Genomic DNA, 22,545 nt, shown 5'->3' with positions numbered 1-22,545 from the left:
CTAGAGGGGGTGAGGATTTAAAATTATGGGTAACTGTTGAACCACTGTGTCGTATATTGGAAACCAACATTAAGATTGTGTATCAGTGATATTTCAATTTTAAAAATTCTAGGAAATACACTCAATGTAGGATCAGTGGTTTCCCAGAGAATGGAAAAGAGAGGAGGAGTAAGGGAGAGGTTACCAAGGATCACAAGGAAACTTTTGGGAAAACGGATACATCCATTATCTTGATTTTGGTAACGGTTTCCTATTCTTTTTCAATAAAGCTGTTAAAAGATGAAAAAAAAGCTGTTAGAACAAGACTCTGATCAGACTGTACGTTGACATGAGAGCTATTGCTATTTGCTAGTTTCCCCAGAATTAAATAATAGCTTGTCCATCCAAAAAATATCCCTGATTAAGATATGGTGGTTCCAAGCAGGTACAATTGGTCTGGAGGTGAAAATACAAAAGGCTGATTTCACTGGAGGTGACTGCCCACCCAGTAGCATGGTTTCTGAGAAAATATATGTCTCAAAAATGAAAGAAGTGGCATGCAACCACATCTGTTCCCTACACTCCCAGTGTCTTGTTTAGTGTACAAGGTTAAAGAAGTGAGGAATGAATAGGAGCTGATGGAAGAGATCCTGGTGCAAAACAGCCCAGAGTCAAGGAGAGGGCACAAAACCTACTGTCTATGTGGTAGCCTCTGTGAACTCTTTCTTCATTAGAAAAAACTTTGCATATATTTAACCATCTCAGTGGCTCTAAAAATAGCTTATCAATTCTTTTTAGAATTGCTAGTTACATATTCTAAAAATAATTTTGCCTGATTCTTTTCTGCTTGATCTTGTTTGCTATAATGAATATTCTTTTGAAGTTAGTTCTACTGATGAAAAGGTGCTGAAGTTTTTAAGATATGGGTGAGAGCTGATGAAAAGATATAGGCAAAATAAAATAGCTAAAAAGCAGGCAACATAAAATGATTCCAAGAGTTGAAATCTGAAGCAGACTGTAGATGTCTACATTCCGGTTATCACACTAAGATTTCAAAGACAAATAAACTACCTTTTTTAAAGTTTAGGGGGCTGACATAGGGTTGCAAACTCTGTGCATTTCCAATTTATGAACATCTAAAACAAATTCATTTAAGTAATTTTAGTTAACAACTCATTGTGTTTTACATTTTTTCATTTTACTACAAAATGGTAAAAATAACATTAGGCAAAGCAGTTTCCTAGTTAATGAGCAGTGAGTAGCATATTGATTATATTTTAGATAGACTGTTTATGGGTAGATGACCTCTTCCAATGAACTGCTATTGCTCATTATAAAACAACTCTTGCTACTTAGATATATGTCTAATAAACAGATGTCTGCAGTTTCAAACACCTGGAACCTCTATTTTGCTTTGTATTTCTAACAGGCTTCCTAAACAACAATATCACATATAACACTTCAAGTTTCAAATAAGCCTTCAGATACATTAGCTCAGTTGACTCATTTCTTTAAATCATTTACATTTAGTTACTTTTCTCATGTTAATCATCATGAAGAAATTTGAATTTCAGAAATGTCAACTTTGCCTTTGTTATGAGTTGCCCATTACTATTCACATCCCTTTCAGATGGTAAATGTATATTATTTCTTTAGCACTATTTTAGGAATGACATAATAATGTTTGTCCCCCTTTACAAATATATGAGCCATGTCTTATGAAAATGCAAATTCCTTTTTGTAGAAGTGTACTCGGGACTTTGTCACAAGTGTTCTTACCCTGAGTCTGTAGATGAACTTCAGAAATGTCCCAACATCCTTGAAATTATGAAAATATGAACATGTACATTTTTCTGAAGAATGGGTCAAAAGCTTTCATCAGATTCTCAACAGGATCCAGGTACAAAACAGAAAAAACATTACCAGAGGAGAGAGAAGGGAACTACAATTAAAATTTAATCCTATACCCGAATTAAATAAACTGCTTTGCTAAATTTATTTTATCCTTTATATATTCTTAACGACATTATATTGAGCATATGTTAAAAGATGTACCAGTTAACTGAGACAAAGGTGCTTTCCTGTCAAGAAGGGATTTCAACACTGCTAGTTGTGTCACTCACTAAATAAGCAAGGGTTCTACACATTTATCAGAAACACTAAATTAAGAGATTAGAAGGCCTGGGTTCTACTGCCAGTTTTATTTGTAACTAACCATGTATAAATTACTTACCTATAAAAAATAATGGTTAGTATATTACCTAATTCACAACTACATCACAAAATCAAAATCTTTCCCAAGAAAACCTTGTTGTAAACCAAGATATTACTATTAGCTTATACTTAACTCAGAGGTTGAGAAAGACAATTTGTCTTTTATCAATTGATTGCATACCTGAATTCTTAATTCTGTAAATGGATAATCTGGTTGTGATCAGTAATGTCTTATTTCAACCTTACAAAACAAAAAGCTACTAGCAGGAAGTTACTGGTAAAGAAAAGTTGGCCAAAAAAGAACACTATTAAGAAATAGCTTTCTATGTTCAGAGCTGTGCTTGTAACATTCCCGACCATCAAATGGAACAAAAGCTAGACTTAGGCCACTAAAGCCTGTCTGTTACTTTGAAGGAACACATATTGCTACGGGAACAATCTTTCACTAGAATTAACGTTAAACAGGAATGCCTTGTGGGCTCTTCAAATGACCAGTCAAAATGGCTAAGAAAACATTTGTATGTTTGGTTGCTTTTAAATCCTTTTCTCTATCCCTGTCTCTTTTCATTCAAAATTCAGTCCCCTATCCTGGAGCGCACTCCTCAGTAATCTGCCAGGATGTAAGAAATGTCAGCATTTTGTCACTAGAGAATAAACACAGAAGAGGAATTAGCATGTTACTGAACAAAGACTCAAGATCATTCTAAGGGGTATAGAAAAATTTATACACTTGTATGTATTTTATCATGTGTACGTATTGTGACAATCATATATAGTAAGAGATCCTCGAAAAGTAAGCACCTATATCTTCCTGTATTTAACAGTATCAATTTGTGTGATTTAGTCTCTATTTCTGGACTTTTCCTTACACTATGGTGATACAAAAACAAAGAACAAAGACTGGAATAAAGGTTGCAGAAAAATACCCTAATAAAATAACCATGTATACCACTGCTTAGGGAAATATTTTTAAGGAATCATACTTTCATACTGGCCCCAAATGCCATCATCCATTTATGTTCTTTAACTGTTCAACTTTTAATATAAAAATACCTTGAAGCTGATAATCATTTACAGTGACTTACAAAACTGACAGAATATTTCAATGCTACACAAAACAGTTCTACACACAGCTTAAAGTTTTAAAGTTCTCTTCTGGCACTTGATTTTATAGTCAACAGACACAATAATTACTGACCTCAATAAAATACTGTTTTTATCTTATACATATTTTTAAAACCAAAATTACCTCACAAAAACAGTAAAGAATAAAGCACTTCCTGCTGAAGAATCCTTTAAGACAAACACCAAAACTATACACCCAAAATATTTTAAGAAAAGCATATAAACTTTTTAAGACAAGGCATGACCAATGCGTAAAAATTTACATCACCTCATATGTCCAGTATAAAAAGGACTGTTCCTCTGATTCAATGAAGCATGTATCAGGTACAGGTGAAAAATATTAACTTACAAAGCAAGTTATCTTGTTTGTTTGTTTGTTTTTTTTGGTTTAGAAGGGTGCTTAAATAACTGGTGACAGTACTACAACGGATGATTTTTAAGATAGAAAAATGGTCAGATTTAGCAAATACACATTTTATATTCTAAAAAATTAAAAGTAAAATTTCTTTTAAAACAGTGGAATCCTGCTTTTTTTTACTTACTGTGAGCTCTTAAGACCATTCTGCACATTATCAAAATGAAATCACTATTTAGTAACACATATATATATACATATGCAGTTTTTCTCCTTTGCAGAAGGGAAGAAAACCAAATTTTAACAAACTATATACATTTAAAATACTAAAAACTGACTAGCTTATACTTTGGGAAATCTACTACTTTCATTATTCTGAAGGAAAATATAAACCTTCAAAACCCTACCAACAATTTCTAATATAATTTTGTATTATAAAAATTAAAAAGTTAAGTTCCTTCTGGCACTAAATAAAATTAAAAAGTTAACAGATTAAATTTGATCATCAAAATATTAAGTGTAACTAATCAAAACAATTCACTGGTGCAACAAATACTTCAACAATGAAAAGAAAACACCAAACATTCTAATCAATTCCATGATAAATTTTTTCATATGTTAATCTTGACTTTTAAGCACAGTAAATTACATAGGTTGATTCCTAGACTGTTTAAATTTTATAGCATTACAGTAGTAATTCAAATGTTACCCTTTCTAAGACAAATCTACAGTCTTAAGCAACTTTTGCTTTTTTCAGGAAAAGGGAAGGATATCTTTTTAAATATACATTCCACAGCAATAGAAACAACTTTGTGTTTCAAAATATTTATAAAGAACCCTGCTGATCCTGTGCATTTCGCTGAGGTGCTACCTGCACCCAGACTTCATCATCAGAAAAAGAACTCGAACTCCCTGACTCAGAGTCCAGCTCACTGAATCCATCTAAATCCCATTCAGTACTAGACTCACTCCGTGCATCATCTTCCTCAGTGATGAAACTCTGGCCAGGTTCAAGGCAGGAGGGGTAAACACGAGCACAAAGGCAGATAAAGCCAGAATCAAACTGCAAAAGACCTAACATGGTACCTATATTGATCCACTGGTCTTCCCTAGTATCATATTCATACACGGTTACCCGGTTTTTTTTCCACTGTGGGGTGGTAGAAGTGATGAGGAGCAACTTTCGGCCATGATTGACAATCTGGTAGTTGTGGGTCTCTGAATCCAAAGGAATATTACTAATCCTCCTCCACTCTCCCCTGGCTGGGTTATAGACCTTCATGACTGGGATGTCACAGATACAATAGATCTCATCGTTGAAGACACAGGCTTCCTGAAAGTCACTACGTTTGAGAGAAGCACAGTTCAACCACATATTGTGGCTAGGATCATAGCAGAGCATGCGCTTACTGTTCACAGCATAAAGATAGTTCTGAACCACTATTAGTTCAAAGGAATAGAAAGAATGGGGTACAGGAGCCACCAGTGCCCACTGGTTCCTCTGAATGCTGTAGCATTCCACTTCCTTCAATTTCACTCCAGTAATAGGGTCTCGCCCACCCAAAATGTAAATGTAGCCATTGAGGTATGCCACATCCATGCCCTCACGGCAGAACAAGCGATCTGCAAGCTGCTGCCAACTATTCTGGGCTGCTTTATACACCCAGAGGTCTTTCCTGGGCTGGGCAGCTAGATAGATGTCATGGTCTGGAGAGAGACAGACAGCTGAGGAAGTGATAGCCTTTGTGTGAGCCAGGCTGGTCAAAGGTGATGGCATTGTGTAGATGTCGCCTGAGTATGGGTCATAGCAGAGAAAGGGATCTCTGGGATGCCCAAAGAAGATCACCATCTCCTTGGCACACATACCCAGCCTCTGGGGCGGGTTTTCTGCTGCAGGAACAACAGAGCCGCTGCTGCTCTCTGGCTTTGGCGCCGGAGACTTGTGTAACATGTCACCATATCGCATTTGCAGGGCACCCTCAATAAGGTCCAGGCAGTGCTTCTTCACAATGGGCTTGGTCAGCAGCCCTTCCAGGTAATCTCGATCTTCATCAGTGAAGTGCGCCCAGCGGACACACTTGAAGACTTCTGCTGCACTGGGACCCCGCTCCTTGGGGGTGGCCTCCAACCACTGCACAGCCACGTGACACACTGTCCGCTCGCTCTCGATATCGAGACTATCCAGGCGCAGGACTGCCAGCAGCTGGGCCAGGGTCAGATCTGCCAGAGTCTCCTCCCGAACTGAACCCATGCGGCTGAGCTGCTTGAAGTTGTGGGCTATGAAGGACTGAGCCTGTGACCGCAGCTTGTGGTGGTCGAAGGCGTCAGCGAACTTGAGGATAGCAGTGCAGTTGGCCAGATCAAGGCGGCGGGCTAGGAAGGAGGCACAGGCTTCCCGTACGTACTCGAGCTGTAGCATGTCAGAGGCCGCGTAAAGGCGCTGGACATTGGCTTCACTTAGCGATACGCGACCCGTGTAGCAGTAGTCGACCAACACCTCGAAGGACTCGGCATCCACGTCGTGCATGGTCACGCTCGCCTGCTGGCTCTCGTACATGCCGCCGGTGAACATGCTCTTGAAGTAGGGACAGGCGGCAGCCAGCACATTACGGTTGCAGGAAAAAAGGCGGCCGGTGCCAGGCCCGCTGCCAGGTGTCACCACCTCGATGGTCACATCGCAAAGCAGCCGCGCGTCGTAGAAGGACTTGAGCTGTGCCAGCAAAGCTGCAGAATGGGCCGTGTCCTTCAGCTCCTCCGGGCCCGTGAAAAAAGCCGAAACCGAAGGCTTGGAAATCCTTTTGGGACGCCTCCCTCCACGGGGACTGGCGAGGCGGCGAGAGCGCGGAGCTTCTTCCCGGGACTGCATGGTGGCGATGGCGGCGGGCTGTTAGAGGCGAGAACGGGGCCAGGACCCGGCTCTGGCTCCTCCTCACCCTCCTCTCGCTGGCGCTAAGATCGCGGCGTCCCTGTATAGAAAGCAGCAGGGGCCGCACTCAGCTCTACACCGCAGTGCTGCCTCTCTTTATCGCGTAGGCAGGGCCTGACTCACCCTTTTCTAGTTCCGCGCCCTTTCTCCGCCTCAGCTCTCCCCCACAGGACCCACTGGTTGGAACCGAGAGATCCGCCGCTGCCGCGCTGGCAAAACTGGTAGGCGTCCAGCAGAACTGCGGCTCCCAGGCTGCCTTTCGGGCCCCGCGGCATGCCGTGCCCTCCAGACGCATGGGCGTAGACTGACGTACAGAAGCCGCTCTGCATTTTGGGAGTAGTAGTTTGAGAATATCGCGCGGTTTCTTGGGGAGGACGGCTTTAGTTCACAGAAAGCGTTATTTCTCGATTTGACGGCTTAGAACATTGGCCTCAAAGTCCAGGGTAAAACCTCGTTTTAGTATTTATGTTAATTAGTTGTGTAATTTCTCTCAGAACTTTCCCTTCATTGTCAAATGGGGATAACTATTTTATAGGATTGTGTGAGGATGGAATGAGATAAATTGCATAGGACACTTCAATAAATATCTGTTGATTAGAGCAATAAGCGCTTATACCGTGCCTAACATATAGATTCAGTCATTCATTGTTACCTTTTCTTTTGGAATTTATAAAAACTGAGGCGCCCACTAATGTGACACTGTGCACAATTTCTTCAAAGAAAACGTCTCGAATTTAATGCTTCTTTTGAAAGGTTCTAAAGGGTATTACAATATTTTCTGTGCTAATCGATATCCATAGGTTCATTAGGATGTCTTAGACAAAGGTGAGGTTCTAGAGAGCAGCATTAAAGGATGGCCGCAAATATCCAAATCAGGCATACAGGTTAGACAGGTTGGCGTCTCATCAAATCAACACTCATCTCCTGGGGAGCAAGATTGTTTTCATTACCTCCAAATATGAGTATTTGAAGTCATCTTATGCTCCTTTCACTTTCTTTCCACGAATCAGTCGAAGATTCTGAATTGTCTTTATTAAGGAGTTTTATAGAGAGTTTTAAATTAAAATATTTAAACAAACAGAACTCGTACTGTACAAAAACATTCAGTCTTCAGAGCTGGGCATTCATACATTCCTTGAATTAATGTAGTGCAGTCTGTGCTTTACAAAAGTTTTATAGATACATAGGTCGATATTGTTGGTTAAATTGTCAAAGTCAAGTGCTTACATATTTTTTTGTTGTTTATTTTAGAGAACTTTTATTTAAAAATCAGACTCCTCCTGCTGCTAGCTTGCCATGTGTTACCATACCTAATGAATGAAATCCTTAGTATTACATGAATAGGAGGATAACATATAGGAGAATAGCTTAATTGCTTTTTCTCTTTCCCTATTAGCTGAAGAACGACTACTGGAAATACTCCAGGATAGCACATTAAACTAAGTGGGGCTCTGGACAACAGTATATCTCATCTGTACCTCTCTTGAGTATTCCTCAGATGCACCAGAGAGAATTAAATGGTAACACTGGTTACTTTCCCACCTGCACTAAAACAGTTTGGGGGAAAAGCAATTAAACTTTTTTTATAGCGTAAAATATATATAACACAAAAGTTACCATTTTAACAATTTTTAAGCATTAATTTTTTGGCATTAAGTACGTACACGCATAGTTTTGCAACCATCACTACTCTCTATCTCTAGAACTCTTTGCAGCTTGCAGAACTGAAACTTTGTATACATTCTCAATAACTTTTCTTCCTTTGCCAGCCCCTACTTTCTCTCTCTTTGAATTTAACTACTCTAGGAACTTCATGTAAGTCCAATAGATGATTTTTTAGCTTCTTTATATCTGTCCTCACTTTGTTATTTGGTTAAGAGTACCTTTCACAGGAACCAAAATATTTAGTAGACACTGCCCTAAGATCTGGAACAGTTCTGTCACAGAAATTTCTGTAATGTTGCAAGTATTTTATATCTGCACTGACTGATAAGATAGTCAGAAACCATGTGTAGCTCTTGAGGACTTGAAATGTGGCTGACGTACCGAAGAACTGAATTTTAAACTTTTATAGCATTGATAGAAATGCAATTCAATGGATAAAGGGAAATCTGTTCAAAAGGGGTGTTGGAACAACTGGTTCACAATGCGAAAGAAAAAAATTAATTTGTAATGTATCTTAATATTAAATAGAGAAATGAAAAGTATAATGCATCTAAAAAAGAAAACAGAAGGCTATTCTTTGAGATTTTGAGGTAGGCAAAGATTTCTTAGGACACAAAAAATAAATCATAAAAAAGTTGACTAAAATGAACTTCAACAGAATTACAAGGTTTTGCCTATAAAAAAAGGAGTGAAAGAATAAAAAGGGATGTCACTGTGAAAAAAATCCTATTTTTTGGTAATACATATGCCCAATGTCCAAGCCATATGAAAAGCTACTCCAATGCAAATTAAATTCACAGTGAGAAAGCACTGCACACCTACAAGAATGGTTAGTCTTAAAAAGGTCAACAATACTAAACATCAGGGAGGCTTTGGAACCCTCATATATTAATAATAGAAATATAAATTGGTATATCCATTTTAGAAAAACTGATAGTTTCTGTGAATGCTGTGACTAGTAATTTCACTCCTAAGCATTTGTGCAAGGGAAATTAAAACATATGTCCACAAAAAGACTCATACAAGAATGTTCATAGTAACTTTGTCCATAAAAGCCAGTAGGAGAATGAAAAAAATTAATTATAGTGTATTCATACAGTACACTCCTCAGAAGTAAAAAAGGTATAACCTTTGATGTGCCGCAATGTTTCAAAAATTTTATGTTGACAAAAGCCAGATGTATGAGAACGTATATTGTACAACCATTTCTGTGAAGCTCCAGAAGACTGAAAATAAGCTATAGTGAATAATTACAATAGACGTAATTATTGTTGGAGAAGAAGGGGTTGACAGATTGCTGGGTCAACTGGAAAGGAACACAGGAAATTTCAGGGGTGATAGAAATGTTCTCTTCTTGATTGGGCTGGTGGGTACACAGGTATATGCAATTGCCAAACTCAACGAGCCATTTCTTAAGATTTGTGCATTTAATTTATTACAAATTATTTCTCATCTTATGAGGAGCCATGTCATAATTGCTGGCACTAAATAAAAGTTGCAGAATTCTCTGCAAGGAAATTGTGAAAGTAGTTCAGTCATCATGTAAGACACTCCTCATCTAGAGGCGTATTGGCCAACATCATTTCAGTTCTGAGTAGATGAGCCACTCCATACACTTGGGACTCAAGACAGTCTTTGCTACCTGTGTTTCCTCAAGATTTCTGTAATCTGTATAACCCATACTCTTCTCCACAGGAAGAAAAAAGAACTTTTTTTGCCTGGTGATGAAGCCATCAACAAGCCATGGTTTTAGTTCTTCAGGAATCTTTGACTTCAACTCTGTTTCCGAATGTTTCCAACAGTGGGATCTACTCAGGCCCTATTCTGAGGATAGGGAATCACACTGGTACTGCCACCATTTCCATTTCTGGGTGACTTCAACATTTTCTCTTGCAGATCGGACACCTTCTTCGCTGGGGCAGCACCTCACTTCTTACCCTCTGATTGCTGCTCCTGATTAGCATCTGTTCTGTTTCTGTAGACTTCTTTCTATGCACCTGAGTCCTCTGCTTTCTAGAACCCATTCATTCCATTGTTTTATTCCAACCACTGTAATGTATGACATATTTCACTTGTTTGTCCTTTATAGCAAACTTCACACACATTGCTTCATGAAGAAGTCCATGAAAGCACATCACCCATTCATGTTCCTGGAATCTAGGCTTCAGCATCATTTATAAGTGATTCTCCACTGCCTCTTCCTCCTGGCTAACTCACGTCCCGCATGCACTCAGGGGCCTCCAGCTTGTCATGCTGGGTCATATCTGTATTGTTTTTTTACTCTGGTTTTTAAAAAGAGTTTACAAACTGTTCACTCCTTTATCTCTATATCCAAAATAACTCATACTGCCGTTAGTGGTTGGCAATCACAAGTTTCTAAGCGTCCACTCTCCCTCATTTGCAGAGCGCCTAGTGAGTGAGCTGCCTCACGCGTTACTTCTGTTCCACACTGTTTAGTGGCAACTAACAGGTGTTTCAAACCTGTCACATATATTTTTAATTATTAAAAAACTTTTAAATATAGCACATATACAGAACGAAGGGACAAATCAAAATTGCAGATGCAATGAATTAGCACCAAATGAATACTCCTATGTTGCCTAAACTGTGGTCAAGAAATAGAACATTACCAGTGACCCAGAAACATTACCCACCACATGTACTCCCATTGCAAGCCACTCACTTGGATGAAATGGGAATGAACAAAAAACACAGACAACAAAGACAGACAGACAATGGCTGCAGCAGCCCCGATGTGCTACAGCTCCTTTATTTTTATACTGCCTTTCTTGGACCTCAGCCAAATGCTATACGTATCTTTCCCTACTCTGGGGAAACAGGCCAGAACATTCTGTTGACTCCTTAGAATCTGCCCAGTAAGCAGGGGCGGTGTTTTCACACATCCCTAAGGCCTCCCTGTCTGCAGCGTAAGGCATCTTGGCTCGTTTTCGAGGACAAGATATGCTTTTGTGGGCAGATAACTTTCAACACTGCACCAGTTGTTTTCAAGCTGGTGCTTCCTCATGCTGCGTTCAGACGTGGGGGAAAACAAGGGCCATCCCTTTCAACTCCTGATCCATATTGCCCAACATGAGAGTCTTATGCTTTTTTAAAATTTTGGTATCAATAATATATAATTATATGAGCAACATTGTGGTTACTAGATTCCCACCATTATCAAGTTCCCACCACATACCCCATTACAGTCACTGTCCATCAGCATATTAAGATGGTACAGAGTCACTACATGTCTTCTCTGTGCTATACTGCCTCCTCCATGCCACCCCCTAATTATATGTGCTAATCGTAACGCCCCTTATTCCCCTTCTCCCTCCATCCCACCACCCACCTCCCCAGTCCCTTTCTGTTTGGCAACTGTTAGTCCATTCTTGGGTTCTCTGATTCTGCTGCTGTTTTGTTTCTTCAGTTTTCACTTTGTTTTTATGCTCCACAGATGAGTGAAATAATTTGGTACTTGTCTTTCTCTACCTGGCTTATTTCACTGAGCATAATACCCTCTAGCTCTGTCCATGTTGTTGCAAATGGTAGGGTTTATTTTCTTCTTATGGCTGAATAGTATTCCATTGTGTATATGTATCGCATCTTCTTTATCCATTCATCTACTTGATGGACACTTAGGTTGCTTCCATTTCTTGGCTATTGTAAATAGTGCTGCGATAAACATAGGGTGCATATGTCTTTTTGAATCTGAGAAGTTGTATTCTTAGAGTAAATTCCTAGGAGTGGAATTCCTGGGTCAAATGGTATTTCTATTTTTAGTTTTTTGAGGAACCTCCATACTGCTTTCCACAATGGTTGAACTAGTTTACATTCCCACCAGCAGTGTAGGAGGGTTCCCCTTTCCTGCATCCTTAACAGCATTTGTTGTTCCTATTCTTTTCTATGTTGGCCATCCTAACTGGTGTGAGGTGACATCTCATTGTGGTTTTAATTTGCATTTCCCTGATGATTAGCGATGTGGAGTATCTTTCATGTGCATGTTGGCCATCTGAATTTCTTCTTTGGAGAAGTGTCTGTTCAGAACCTCCACCCATTTTTTTATTGGGTTATTTGCTTTTTGGGTGTTGAGGCATGTGAGTTCTTTATGTATTTTGGATGTTAACCCCTTGTCAGATATTTCATTTACAAATATATTCTCCCATACTGTACAATTTGTTCTGCTGATAGTGTCCTTTGCTGTACAGAAGCTTTTTAGCATGATGTAGTCCCATTCATTCATTTTTTACTTTGTTTCCCTTGCCCGAGGAGATGCATTCAGGAAGAAGTTGCTCATGTTTACATTCAAGAGATTTTTGCCTAAGAGTTTTATGGTTTCATGACTTACATTCAGGTCTTTGATCCATTTTGAGTTTACTCTTGTGTATGGGGTTAGACAATAATCCAGTTTCATTCTCCTGCATGTAGCTGCCAGTTTTGCCAACACCAGTTGTTGAGGAGGCTACCATTTCCCCATTGTATATCCATGGCTCCTTTATTGTATATTAATTGACCATATATGCTTGGGTTTACATCTGGATTCACTTGTTTGTTCCATTGGTCTATGGGTCTGTTCTTGTGCCAGTAACAAATTGTCTTGATTACTGTAGCTCTGTAGTACAGCTTGAGGTTGGGGAGCATAATCCCCCACACTTTATTCTTCCTTCTCAGGATGGCTTTGGCTATTCGGGGTCTTTTGTGGTTCCATAAGAATTTTAGAACTACTTGCTCTAGTTCACTGAAGAATGCTGTTGGTATTTTGATAGGAATTGCATTAAATCTGTAGATTGCTTTAGGCAGGATGGCTATTTTGACAATATTAATTCTTCCTATCCATGAGCATGGGATGTGTTTCCATTTATTCGTATCTTCTTTAATTTCTCTTAAGAGTGCCTTCTGGTTTTGAGATTATAGGTCTTTCACTTCCTTGGTTAGATTTATTCCTAGGCATTTTATTCTTTTTAATGCAATTGTGAATGGTATTGTTTTCCTGATTTCTCTTTATGCTAGTTTATCATTACTGTATAGGTATGCAACAGATTTCTGTGTATTAATTTTGTGTCCTGCAACTTTGCTGAATTCAGATATTAGTTCTAGTAGTTTTGAAGTGGATTCTTTAGGGTTTTTTATGTACAATATGTCATCTGCAACAGGGACAGTTTAACTTCCTCCTTGCCAATCTGTATGCCTTTTATTTCTTTGTGTAGTCCGATTGCCATGGCTAGGACCTCCAGAACTATGTTGAATAAAAACAGGGAGAGTGGGCATCTTGTCTTGTTCCTGATCTTAAAGGAAAGCTTTCAACTTCTCGCTGTTAAGTTTTTTATCATGAATGAGTATTGAATTTTGTCAAATGCTTTTCAGCATTTATGGAGATGATCATGTGGTTTTTGTCCTTTTTGTTGATGTGGTGGATGATGTTGATGGATTTTCGAATGTTGTACCATCCTTGCATCCCTGGAATATATCCTGCTTGATCATGATGGATGATCTTTTTGATGTATTTTTTGAACTTGGTTTGCTAATATTTTGTTGAGTATTTTTGCATCTATGTTCATCAGGAATATCAGTCTGTAATTTTTGTGTGTGTGGTGTCTTTGCCTGGTTTTGGTATTAGAGCGATGCTGGCCTCATAGAATGAGTATTCCCTCCTCTTCTACTTTTTGGAAAACTTTAAGGAGGATGGGTATAAGGAATTCACTAAATGTTTGATAAAATTCAGCAGTGAAACCATCTGGTCCAGGAGCTTTGTTCTTAGATAGTTTTTTGATTACCAATTCAATTTCCTTGCTGGTAATTGGTCTATTCAGATTTTCTGTTTCTTCCTGGGTCAGCCTTGGAAGGTTGTATTTTTCTAGAAGGTTGTCCATTTCTTCTAGGTTATTCAGTTTGTTAGCATATAACTTTTCATAGTATTCTCTCATAATTCTTTGTAGTTCTGTGGTGTCCATTATGATTTTTCCATTCTCATTTCTGATTCTGTTTATGTGTAGACTTTTTTTCTTGATAAATCTGGCTAGGGGTTTATCTATTTTGCTTATTTTCTTGAAGACCTAGCTCCTGCTTTCACTGATTCCTTCTATTGTTTTATTCTTCTCGATTTTATTTATTTATGCTCTAATCTTTATTATGGCCCTCCTTCTACTGACTTTGGGCCTCATTTGTTCTTCTTTTTCTAGTTTTGTTAATTGTGATTTTAGACTGTTCATTTGGGGTTGTTCTTCTTTCCTGAGGTAGGCCTGTATTGCAATATACTTCCCTCTTAGCACGGCCTTCGCTGCATCCCACACAATTTGCAGTGTTGAATTGTTGTTGTCATTTTTCTCCAATATATTACTTGATCTCTGTTTTTATTTGGTCATTGATCCATTGATTATTTAGGAGCATATTATTAAGCCTCCATGTGTTTGTGGACTTTTTTCTTTTCTTTGTGTAATTTATTTCTTGTTTCATACCTTTGTAATCTATGAAGATGGTTGGTATAATTTAAATCTTTTGAATTTACTGAGGTTCTTTTTGTGGCCTAGTATATGATCTATTCTTGAAAATGTTCCATGTGCACTTAAGAAGAATGTGTGTCCTGTTGCTTTTGGATGGAGTGTTCTGTACATGTCCGTTAGGTCCATCTGTTCTCATACGTTGTTCAGTGCCTCTGTCTCTTATTTTCTGTCTGGTGGATCTGTCCTTTGGAGTGAATGGTGTGTTGAAGTCTCCTGAAATGAATGCATTGCATTCTATTTCCCCCTTTAATTCTGTTAGTATTTGTTTCACATATGTTGGTGCTCTTGTGTTGGGTGCTTAGATATTTATAATAGTTATGTCCTCTTATTGGACTGACCCCTTTATCATTATGTAATGCCCTTCTTTGTCTCTTGTGACTTTCTTGGTTTTGAAGTCTATTTTGTCTGATACAAGTACTGCAACTACTGCTTTTTTCTCTCTCTATTAGTTGCATGGAATATCTTTTTCCATTCCATTACTTTCAGTCTGTGTATGTCTCTGGGTTTGAAGTGAGTCTCTTGTAGGCAGCATATAGACGGCTCTTGTTTTTTAATCCATTCAGTGACTCTATGTCTTTTAATTGGTGCATTCAAACCATTTACATTTAGGGTGATTATCGATAGGTATGTAATTATTGCCATTGCAGGCTTTACATTCGTGGTTACCAAAGGTTCAAGGGTAATTTCCTTACTATCTAACACTCTAATTTAACTCAGTATGCTATTACAAACACAACCTAAAGGTCCTTCTTTTTATTCCCCCTACTTTTTCTTTCTCCTCCAATCTTTATATATTAGGTATCATATTCTGTACTCTTTATCTGTTGATTGATTTTGGGGGTACTTGATTTGATTTTGTATCTGCTTAGTAATTAATTGTTCTACTTTACTGTGTTTTTCTTTCACCTGGTGACAGCTATTTAGCCTTAGGAATACTTCCATCTACAACAGTTCCTCCAAAATGCACTGTAGAGGTGGTTTGTGGGAGGTAAATTCTCTCAGCTTTTGCTTATCTGAAAATTGTTTAATCTCTCCTTCAAATTTAAATGATAACCTTGCCAGGTAGATTATTCTTGATTCAAGGCCCTTCTGCCTCATTGCATTAAATATATCATGTCACTCCCTTCTGGCCTGTAAGGTTTCTGTTGAGAAATTTGATGATAGCCTAATGAGTTTTCCTTTGTATATAATCTTTTTTCTCTCTCTAGCTTCTTTTAAAAGTCTATCTTTATTCTTGATGTTTGCCATTTTAATTATTATATGTCTTGGTGTTTTCCTCCTTGGGTCCCTTGTGCTGGGAGATCTGTGCACCTCCATGGCCTGAAAGACTATCTCCTTCCCCAGATTGGGGAAGTTTTCAGCAATTACCTTCTCAATGACACTTTCTAGCCATTTTTCTCTCTTCTTCTTCTTCTGGTATCCCTATAATATGAATATTGTTTCATTTGGATTGGTCATACAATTCTCTCAATATTCTTTCATTCTTAGAGATCCTTTTCTCTCTCTGTGCCTCAGCTTCTTTGTATTCCTCTTCTCTAATTGCTATTCCATTTACCATCTCTTCTATTACACCTAATCTTCTTTTAAATCCCTTCATTTTATGTTTCATTTCAGATATGGAATTTCTTAATGATTGAATCTGTCTTGAATTCGTTCCTGAGTTCTTGAATATTTCTCTATACCTCCATAAGCATGTTTATGATTTTTATTTTGAACTCTCTTTCAGGAAGATTCAGTTTCATTTGGCCCTTTTTCTGGGGTTAGTGAGATTTAGGTCTGAACCAGGTTCCTCTGACATTTCATATTTCTATGTGGTGCCCTCTATTGCCCAGAAGCTCTAGTCTCTGGGGCTGCTCAACCCCTGGAGTGAGGTTGGGCATCGCAGAGAAGCAGCGCTGGTGCCTGGGGGGAGGAAAGAGCTGTTTCCTGCTTCCCGGCTGCAGTGCCTGTCTCCAGTGTCAGAGCCAGTGGGCCAAGCACACAGGTTAAGCCTCTGTGCCTTTCATCTGTGTCTGTTGTAGGTGGCTCCACCCTCTGGCTATCATGACACCAACACAGTGACTACCAGTTTGCGAGCTGGTGCCAGCAGGCCAGGAGGAAGGCACAGCAGGTTGCATATCACAGTAGGGGTCCTCAGAGCTGACTAGCCAGCCAGGGGGATGGAGCACCTGAAGCTCCTCAAAGTTCCTAAACTGCTGGGCAGAGCGCACCCAGACAACCTTGTCCCCCTATCCTTTCTCCCATGCACAAGCTCCAGGCAATCCCAGCCCCTTCAGTAGCCCTCTCTCTGCTAGGAAGCCTCTCAGACCACCTGCCTTTCCTTTGTCCCAGAGCAGCCAGATGTGGATCCGTCCCCCACAAATGGCTGGAATCTCAGTCTCTCAAGCATTCCGCCTGTCTTAGCTTTCCAACCCCACTAATATCCAGAGCACTATGCAATGTAGGTTCATGCTCCCAAAGCAGATCTCCGGGGCTGGGTGTTCAGCAGTCCTAGGCTTTCACCCCTTTCCCACTCCGTTTCTCTTCCTACTGCCAGTGAGCTGGGGTGGGGGAAGGGCTTTGATACCATGGGATCAAGGCTTTGGTATATTATCCTGTTTCCTGAGGTCGGCTCTGTTCTCCAGGTGTATGCAGTGTGATGCAGCCTTCTTTCCTATTGCTTTTTTAGGGTTAGTTGTATTAACTATATTTTTGGACTATATGTGGTTTTGGGAGGAGTTCTCCATCTCACCTGTCATGCCGCCATCTTGAATTGATCTGAGTCTTATGCTTTTAAAAATACTTTAACTCTTTGATTCTCTGTAGTAGTTTGTTCATTCTAGATCCCTTGGCTGAATTTCAGATTCAATTACAAATATCTCTAAAGTTTATTTTATTTTATTTTTTAAATAATTATTTTTTATTGAAGGGTAGTTGATGCACAGTATTACATTACATTAGTTTCAAGTGTACAACACAGTGATAAAACATTTATATACATAATTCTAGGTTCCAGCTATCACCCTACCAAGCTGTTACAATATCTTGACTATATTCCTTATGCTATACATTACATCCCGGTTACTTATTTATTTTACCATTGGAAGTCTGTCCCGTTTTTTTTTTTTTTTTTTTTTTTTTGTGAGGACATCTCTCATATTTATTGATCAAATGGTTGTTAACAACAATAAAATTCTGTATAGGGGAGTCAATGCTCAATGCACAATCATTAATCCACCCCAAGCCTAATTTTCGTCAGTCTCCAATCTTCTGAGGCATAACAAACAAGTTCTTACATGTAGAACAAATTCTTACATAATGAATAAGTTACATAGTGAACAGTACAAGGGCAGTCATCACAGAAACTTTCGGTTTTGCTCATGCATTATGAACTCTAAACAGTCAGTTCAAATATGAATATTCATTTGATTTTTATACTTGATTTATATGTGGATACCACATTTCTCTCTTTATTATTATTATTTTTAATAAAATGCTGAAGAGGTAGGTAGATACAAGATAAAGGTAGAAAACATAGTTTAGTGTTGTAAGAGAGCAAATGTAGATGATCAGGTGTGTGCCTGTAGACTATGTGTTAATCCAAGCTAGACCAGAGCAATAAAACATCCACGTATGCAGAAGATTTCTTTCAGAACAGGGGGGGTGAGGTTCTAAGCCTCACCTCTGTTGATCCCCAATTTCTCACCTGATGGCCCCCCTGCGACTGTGCCTTAGGTTGTTCCTCCCTTGAGGAATCTTACCCGTCTCTGGCTAACCAGTCATCTTCCGGGGCCATATAGGGAAATGTAAAGTTGGTAAGTGAGAGGGAAGCCTTATTGTTTGAAAAGGTTAGCTTTTTTACTTCTTTGCATATTTATGTCCTGTAGCTTCTATGCCCAGCATTTGTCTTGAGGTGTCTTTACCACTTGGAAGAATTATGATACTCAGTAAATTTGATATGAGGCACGAATTCTATTTAAGGGTTGTAATTAGGAAGGAAGAAGAAAAGCTATAGAAGTAGCAGGCGGAAGAAAACATGGGAAGATTGATTATTTCTTTGACATATCTTCTTGTAGAGTAACTTCAGCATGTATAGGTTTTAAGCTACTACTTAAATTGCGCACACACATTAACATAATAGAAGTATAGTTACATAACCAAAGCATACCTGTAATTACCAGCCATCTCCAGTGAAACCAAGAAAACCAGTTAGGCACCTTAGGCATTTGTGAAAACTTATCTATGATATGGTGGATATTGTCCAACTGAACTTGAACAGTCTGAGAGAAATCAGACAAATTAAAACAACCCATTCCTGGGGAATGTTCACATCCCTTATGTTCTTTTAACAGTAAATAGTCTGTAGGTGTAAGATTTTGGAGCGCTACAATTTGCACTTTTCCTAATTCTTGGTTGAGTTCCAACAGTATAGATCCAGTCAAATTTGTTGTTTTACTGTATGCACAGGCCAGCTTAGATATCTCCTTCCTCATTCCCATGGCAGGTCCAGGAACTGGTGGGATGAGTGCATCTACAGCTGTAGCAGTGCGTGGATCTTTGTTGGGGTTTTTTGATGATTATCTTCTGGCATGAGTCTTCCCGAGAGTGCTGATGTTGGAAGTTCTTTTTCATATCGTATCTTAGTTCATTTTCGGGGTAGCCCAATTAGGCTTTGTTCTTCTGTATAAACACAAACAGACCGTTTGCCTACACTTTTATATGCCCTTTATACCCTTGTGTAGACCTCATTGGAGGTTACCACACAGGAACTGCCCTTTTTTTTTTGTTTGGTTTTGTTTTGCTTTGTTTTTGGTATCACTAATCTACACTTACATGACGAATACTATGTTTACTAGGCTCTCCCCTATACCAGGTCTCCCCTATAAACCTCTTTACTGTCACTGTCCATCAGCATAGCTAAATGTTGTAGAATCACTACTTGCCTTCTCTGTGTTGTACAGCCCTTCCTTTTCTCCTACCCCCCATGCATGTTAATCTTCATACCCCCCTACTTCTCCCCCCGCCTTATCCCTCCCTACCCACCCATCCTCCCCAGTCCCTTTCCCTTTGGTACCTGTTAGTCCATTCTTGAGTTCTGTGATTCTGGTGCTGTTTTGTTCCTTCAGCTTTTCCTTTGTTCTTATATTTCACAGGTAAGTGAAATCATTTGGTATTTCTCTTTCTCCGCTTGGCTTGTTTCACTGAGCATAATACCCTCCAGCTCCATCCATGTTGCTGCAAATGATTGGATTTGCCCTTTCCTTATGGCTGAGTAGTATTCCATTGTGTATATGTACCACATCTTCTTTATCCATTCATCTATCGATGGACATTTAGGTTGCTTCCAATTCTTGGCTATTGTAAATAGTGCTGCGATAAACATAGGGGTGCATCTGTCTTTCTCAAACTTGATTTCTACATTCTTAGGGTAAATTCCTAGGAGTAGAATTCCTGGGTCAAGTGGTAAGTCTGTTTTCAGCATTTTGATGTACCTCCATACTGCTTTCCACAATGGTTGAACTAACTTACATTCCCACCAGCAGTGTAGGAGGGTTCCCCTTTCTCCACAACCTCGCCAACATTTGTTGTTGTTTGTCTTTTGGATGGCAGCCATCCTTACTGGTGTGAGGTGATACCTCATTGTAGTTTTAATTTGCATTTCTCTGATAACTAGCGATGTGGAGCATCTTTTCATGTGTCTGTTGGCCATTGTATTTCTTTTTTGGAGAACTGTCTGTTCAGTTCCTCTGCCCATTTTTTAATTGGGTTATTTGTTTTTTGTTTGTTGAGGCGTGTGAGCTCTTTTTATATTCTGGATGTCAAGCCTTTATCGGATGTGTCATTTTCAAATATATTTTCCCATACTGTAGGGATCCTTTTTGTTCTATTGATGGTGTCTTTTGCTGTACAGAAGCTTTTCAGCTTAATACAGTCCCACTTACTCATTTTTGCTGTTGTTTTCCTTGCCCGGGGTGATATGTTCAAGAAGAGGTCACTCATGTTTATGTCTAAGAGGTTTTTGCCTATGTTTTCTTCCAAGAGTTTAATGGTTTCATGGCTTACATTCAGGTCTTTGATCCATTTTGAGTTTACTTTTGTATATGGGGTTAGACAATGGTCCAGTTTCATTCTCCTACATGTAGCTGTCCAGTTTTGCCAGCACCATCTGTTGAAGAGACTGTCATTTCACCATTGTATGTCCATGGCTCCTTTATCAAATATTAATTGACCATATATGTCTGGGTTAATGTCTGGATTCTCTAGTCTGTTCCATTGGTCTGTGGCTCTGCTCTTGTGGCAGTACCAAATTGTCTTGATTACTATGGCTTTATAGTAGAGCTTGAAGTTGGGGAGTGAGATCCCCCCTACTTTATTCTTCTTTCTCAGGATTGCTTTGGCTATTCGGGGTCTTTGGTGTTTCCATATGAATTTTTGAATTATTTGTTCCAGTTCATTGAAGAATGTTGCTGGTAGTTTCATAGGGACTGCATCAAATCTGTATATTGCTTTGGGCAGGATGGCCATTTTGACGATATTAATTCTTCCTAACCACGAGCATGGGATCAGTTTCCATCTGTTAGTGTCCCCTTTAATTTCTCTTAAGAGTGACTTGTAGTTTTCAGAGTATAAGTCTTTCACTTCTTTGGTTAGGTTTATTCCTAGGTATTTTATTTTTTTTGATGCAATTTTGAATGGAGTTGTTTTCCTGATTTCTCTTTCTGTTGGTTCATTGTTAGTATACAGGAAAGCCACAGATTTCTGTGTGTTGATTTTGTATCCTGCAACTTTGCTGTATTCCGATATCAGTTCTAGTAGTTTTGGGGTGGAGTCTTTAGGGTTTTTTATGTACAGTATCATGTCATCTGCAAATAGTGACAGTTTAACTTCTTCTTTACCAATCTGGATTCCTTGTATTTCTTTGTTTTGTCTGATTGCCGTGGCTAGGACCTCCAGTACTATGTTAAATAACAGTGGAGAGAGTGGGCATCCCTGTCTAGTTCCCGATCTCAGAGGAAATGCTTTCAGCTTCTCGCTGTTCAATATAATGTTGGCTGTGGGTTTATCATAGATGGCCTTTATTATGTTGAGGTACTTGCCCTCTATTCCCATTTTGCTGAGAGTTTTTAACATGAATGGATGTTGAACTTTGTCAAATGCTTTTTCAGCATCTATGGAGATGATCATGTGGTGTTTGTCTTTCTTTTTGTTGATGTGGTGGATGATGTTGATGGACTTTCGAATGTTGTACCATCCTTGCATCCCTGGGATGAATCCCACTTGGTCATGGTGTATGATCCTTTTGATGTATTTTTGAATTCGGTTTGCTAATATTTTGTTGAGTATTTTTGCATCTACGTTCATCAGGGATATTGGTCTGTAGTTTTCTTTTTTGGTGGGGTCTTTGCCTGGTTTTGGTATTAGGGTGATGTTAGCTTCATAGAATGAGTTTGGGAGTATCCCCTCCTCCTCTATTTTTTGGAAAACTTTAAGGAGAATGGGTATTATGTCTTCCCTGTATGTCTGATAAAATTCCGAGGTAAATCCATCTGGCCCGGGGGTTTTGTTCTTTGGTAGTTTTTTGATTACCGCTTCAATTTTGTTGCTGGTAATTGGTCTGTTTAGATTTTCTGTTTCTTCGTGGGTCAATCTTGGAAGGTTGTATTTTTCTAGGAAGTTGTCCATTTCTCCTAGGTTTCCCAGCTTGTTAGCATATAGGTTTTCATAGTATTCTCCAATAATTCTTTGCATTTCCGTGGGGTCCGTCGTGATTTTTCCTTTCTCGTTTCTGATACTGTTGATTTGTT

At 39.0% G+C, this 22,545-nt stretch overlaps 1 protein-coding gene and 1 pseudogene across 1 annotated transcript; both read right to left on the bottom strand.

Moving 5' to 3' along the window:
* On the bottom strand, window positions 1–6,845 carry KBTBD7 (kelch repeat and BTB domain containing 7). The gene has a single exon (XM_036932405.2). The coding sequence runs from the start codon at window positions 6,537–6,539 to the stop codon at window positions 4,500–4,502; it is 2,040 nt and encodes a 679-aa protein (XP_036788300.1). The 5' UTR covers window positions 6,540–6,845; the 3' UTR covers window positions 1–4,499.
* A 2,079-nt stretch (window positions 6,846–8,924) lies between these two features.
* Window positions 8,925–11,315, bottom strand: LOC118935810 (mortality factor 4-like protein 1; annotated as a pseudogene).
* Window positions 11,316–22,545: the final 11,230 nt, after the last annotated feature.

The sequence above is a fragment of the Manis pentadactyla genome, chromosome 17 (genome assembly GCF_030020395.1).
Source record: "Manis pentadactyla isolate mManPen7 chromosome 17, mManPen7.hap1, whole genome shotgun sequence".
NCBI classification, from domain to species: Eukaryota; Metazoa; Chordata; class Mammalia; order Pholidota; family Manidae; genus Manis; species Manis pentadactyla.
The sequence above is the reverse complement of the archived record's forward strand: the minus strand, read 5'-3'. Positions and strand labels throughout refer to the sequence as shown.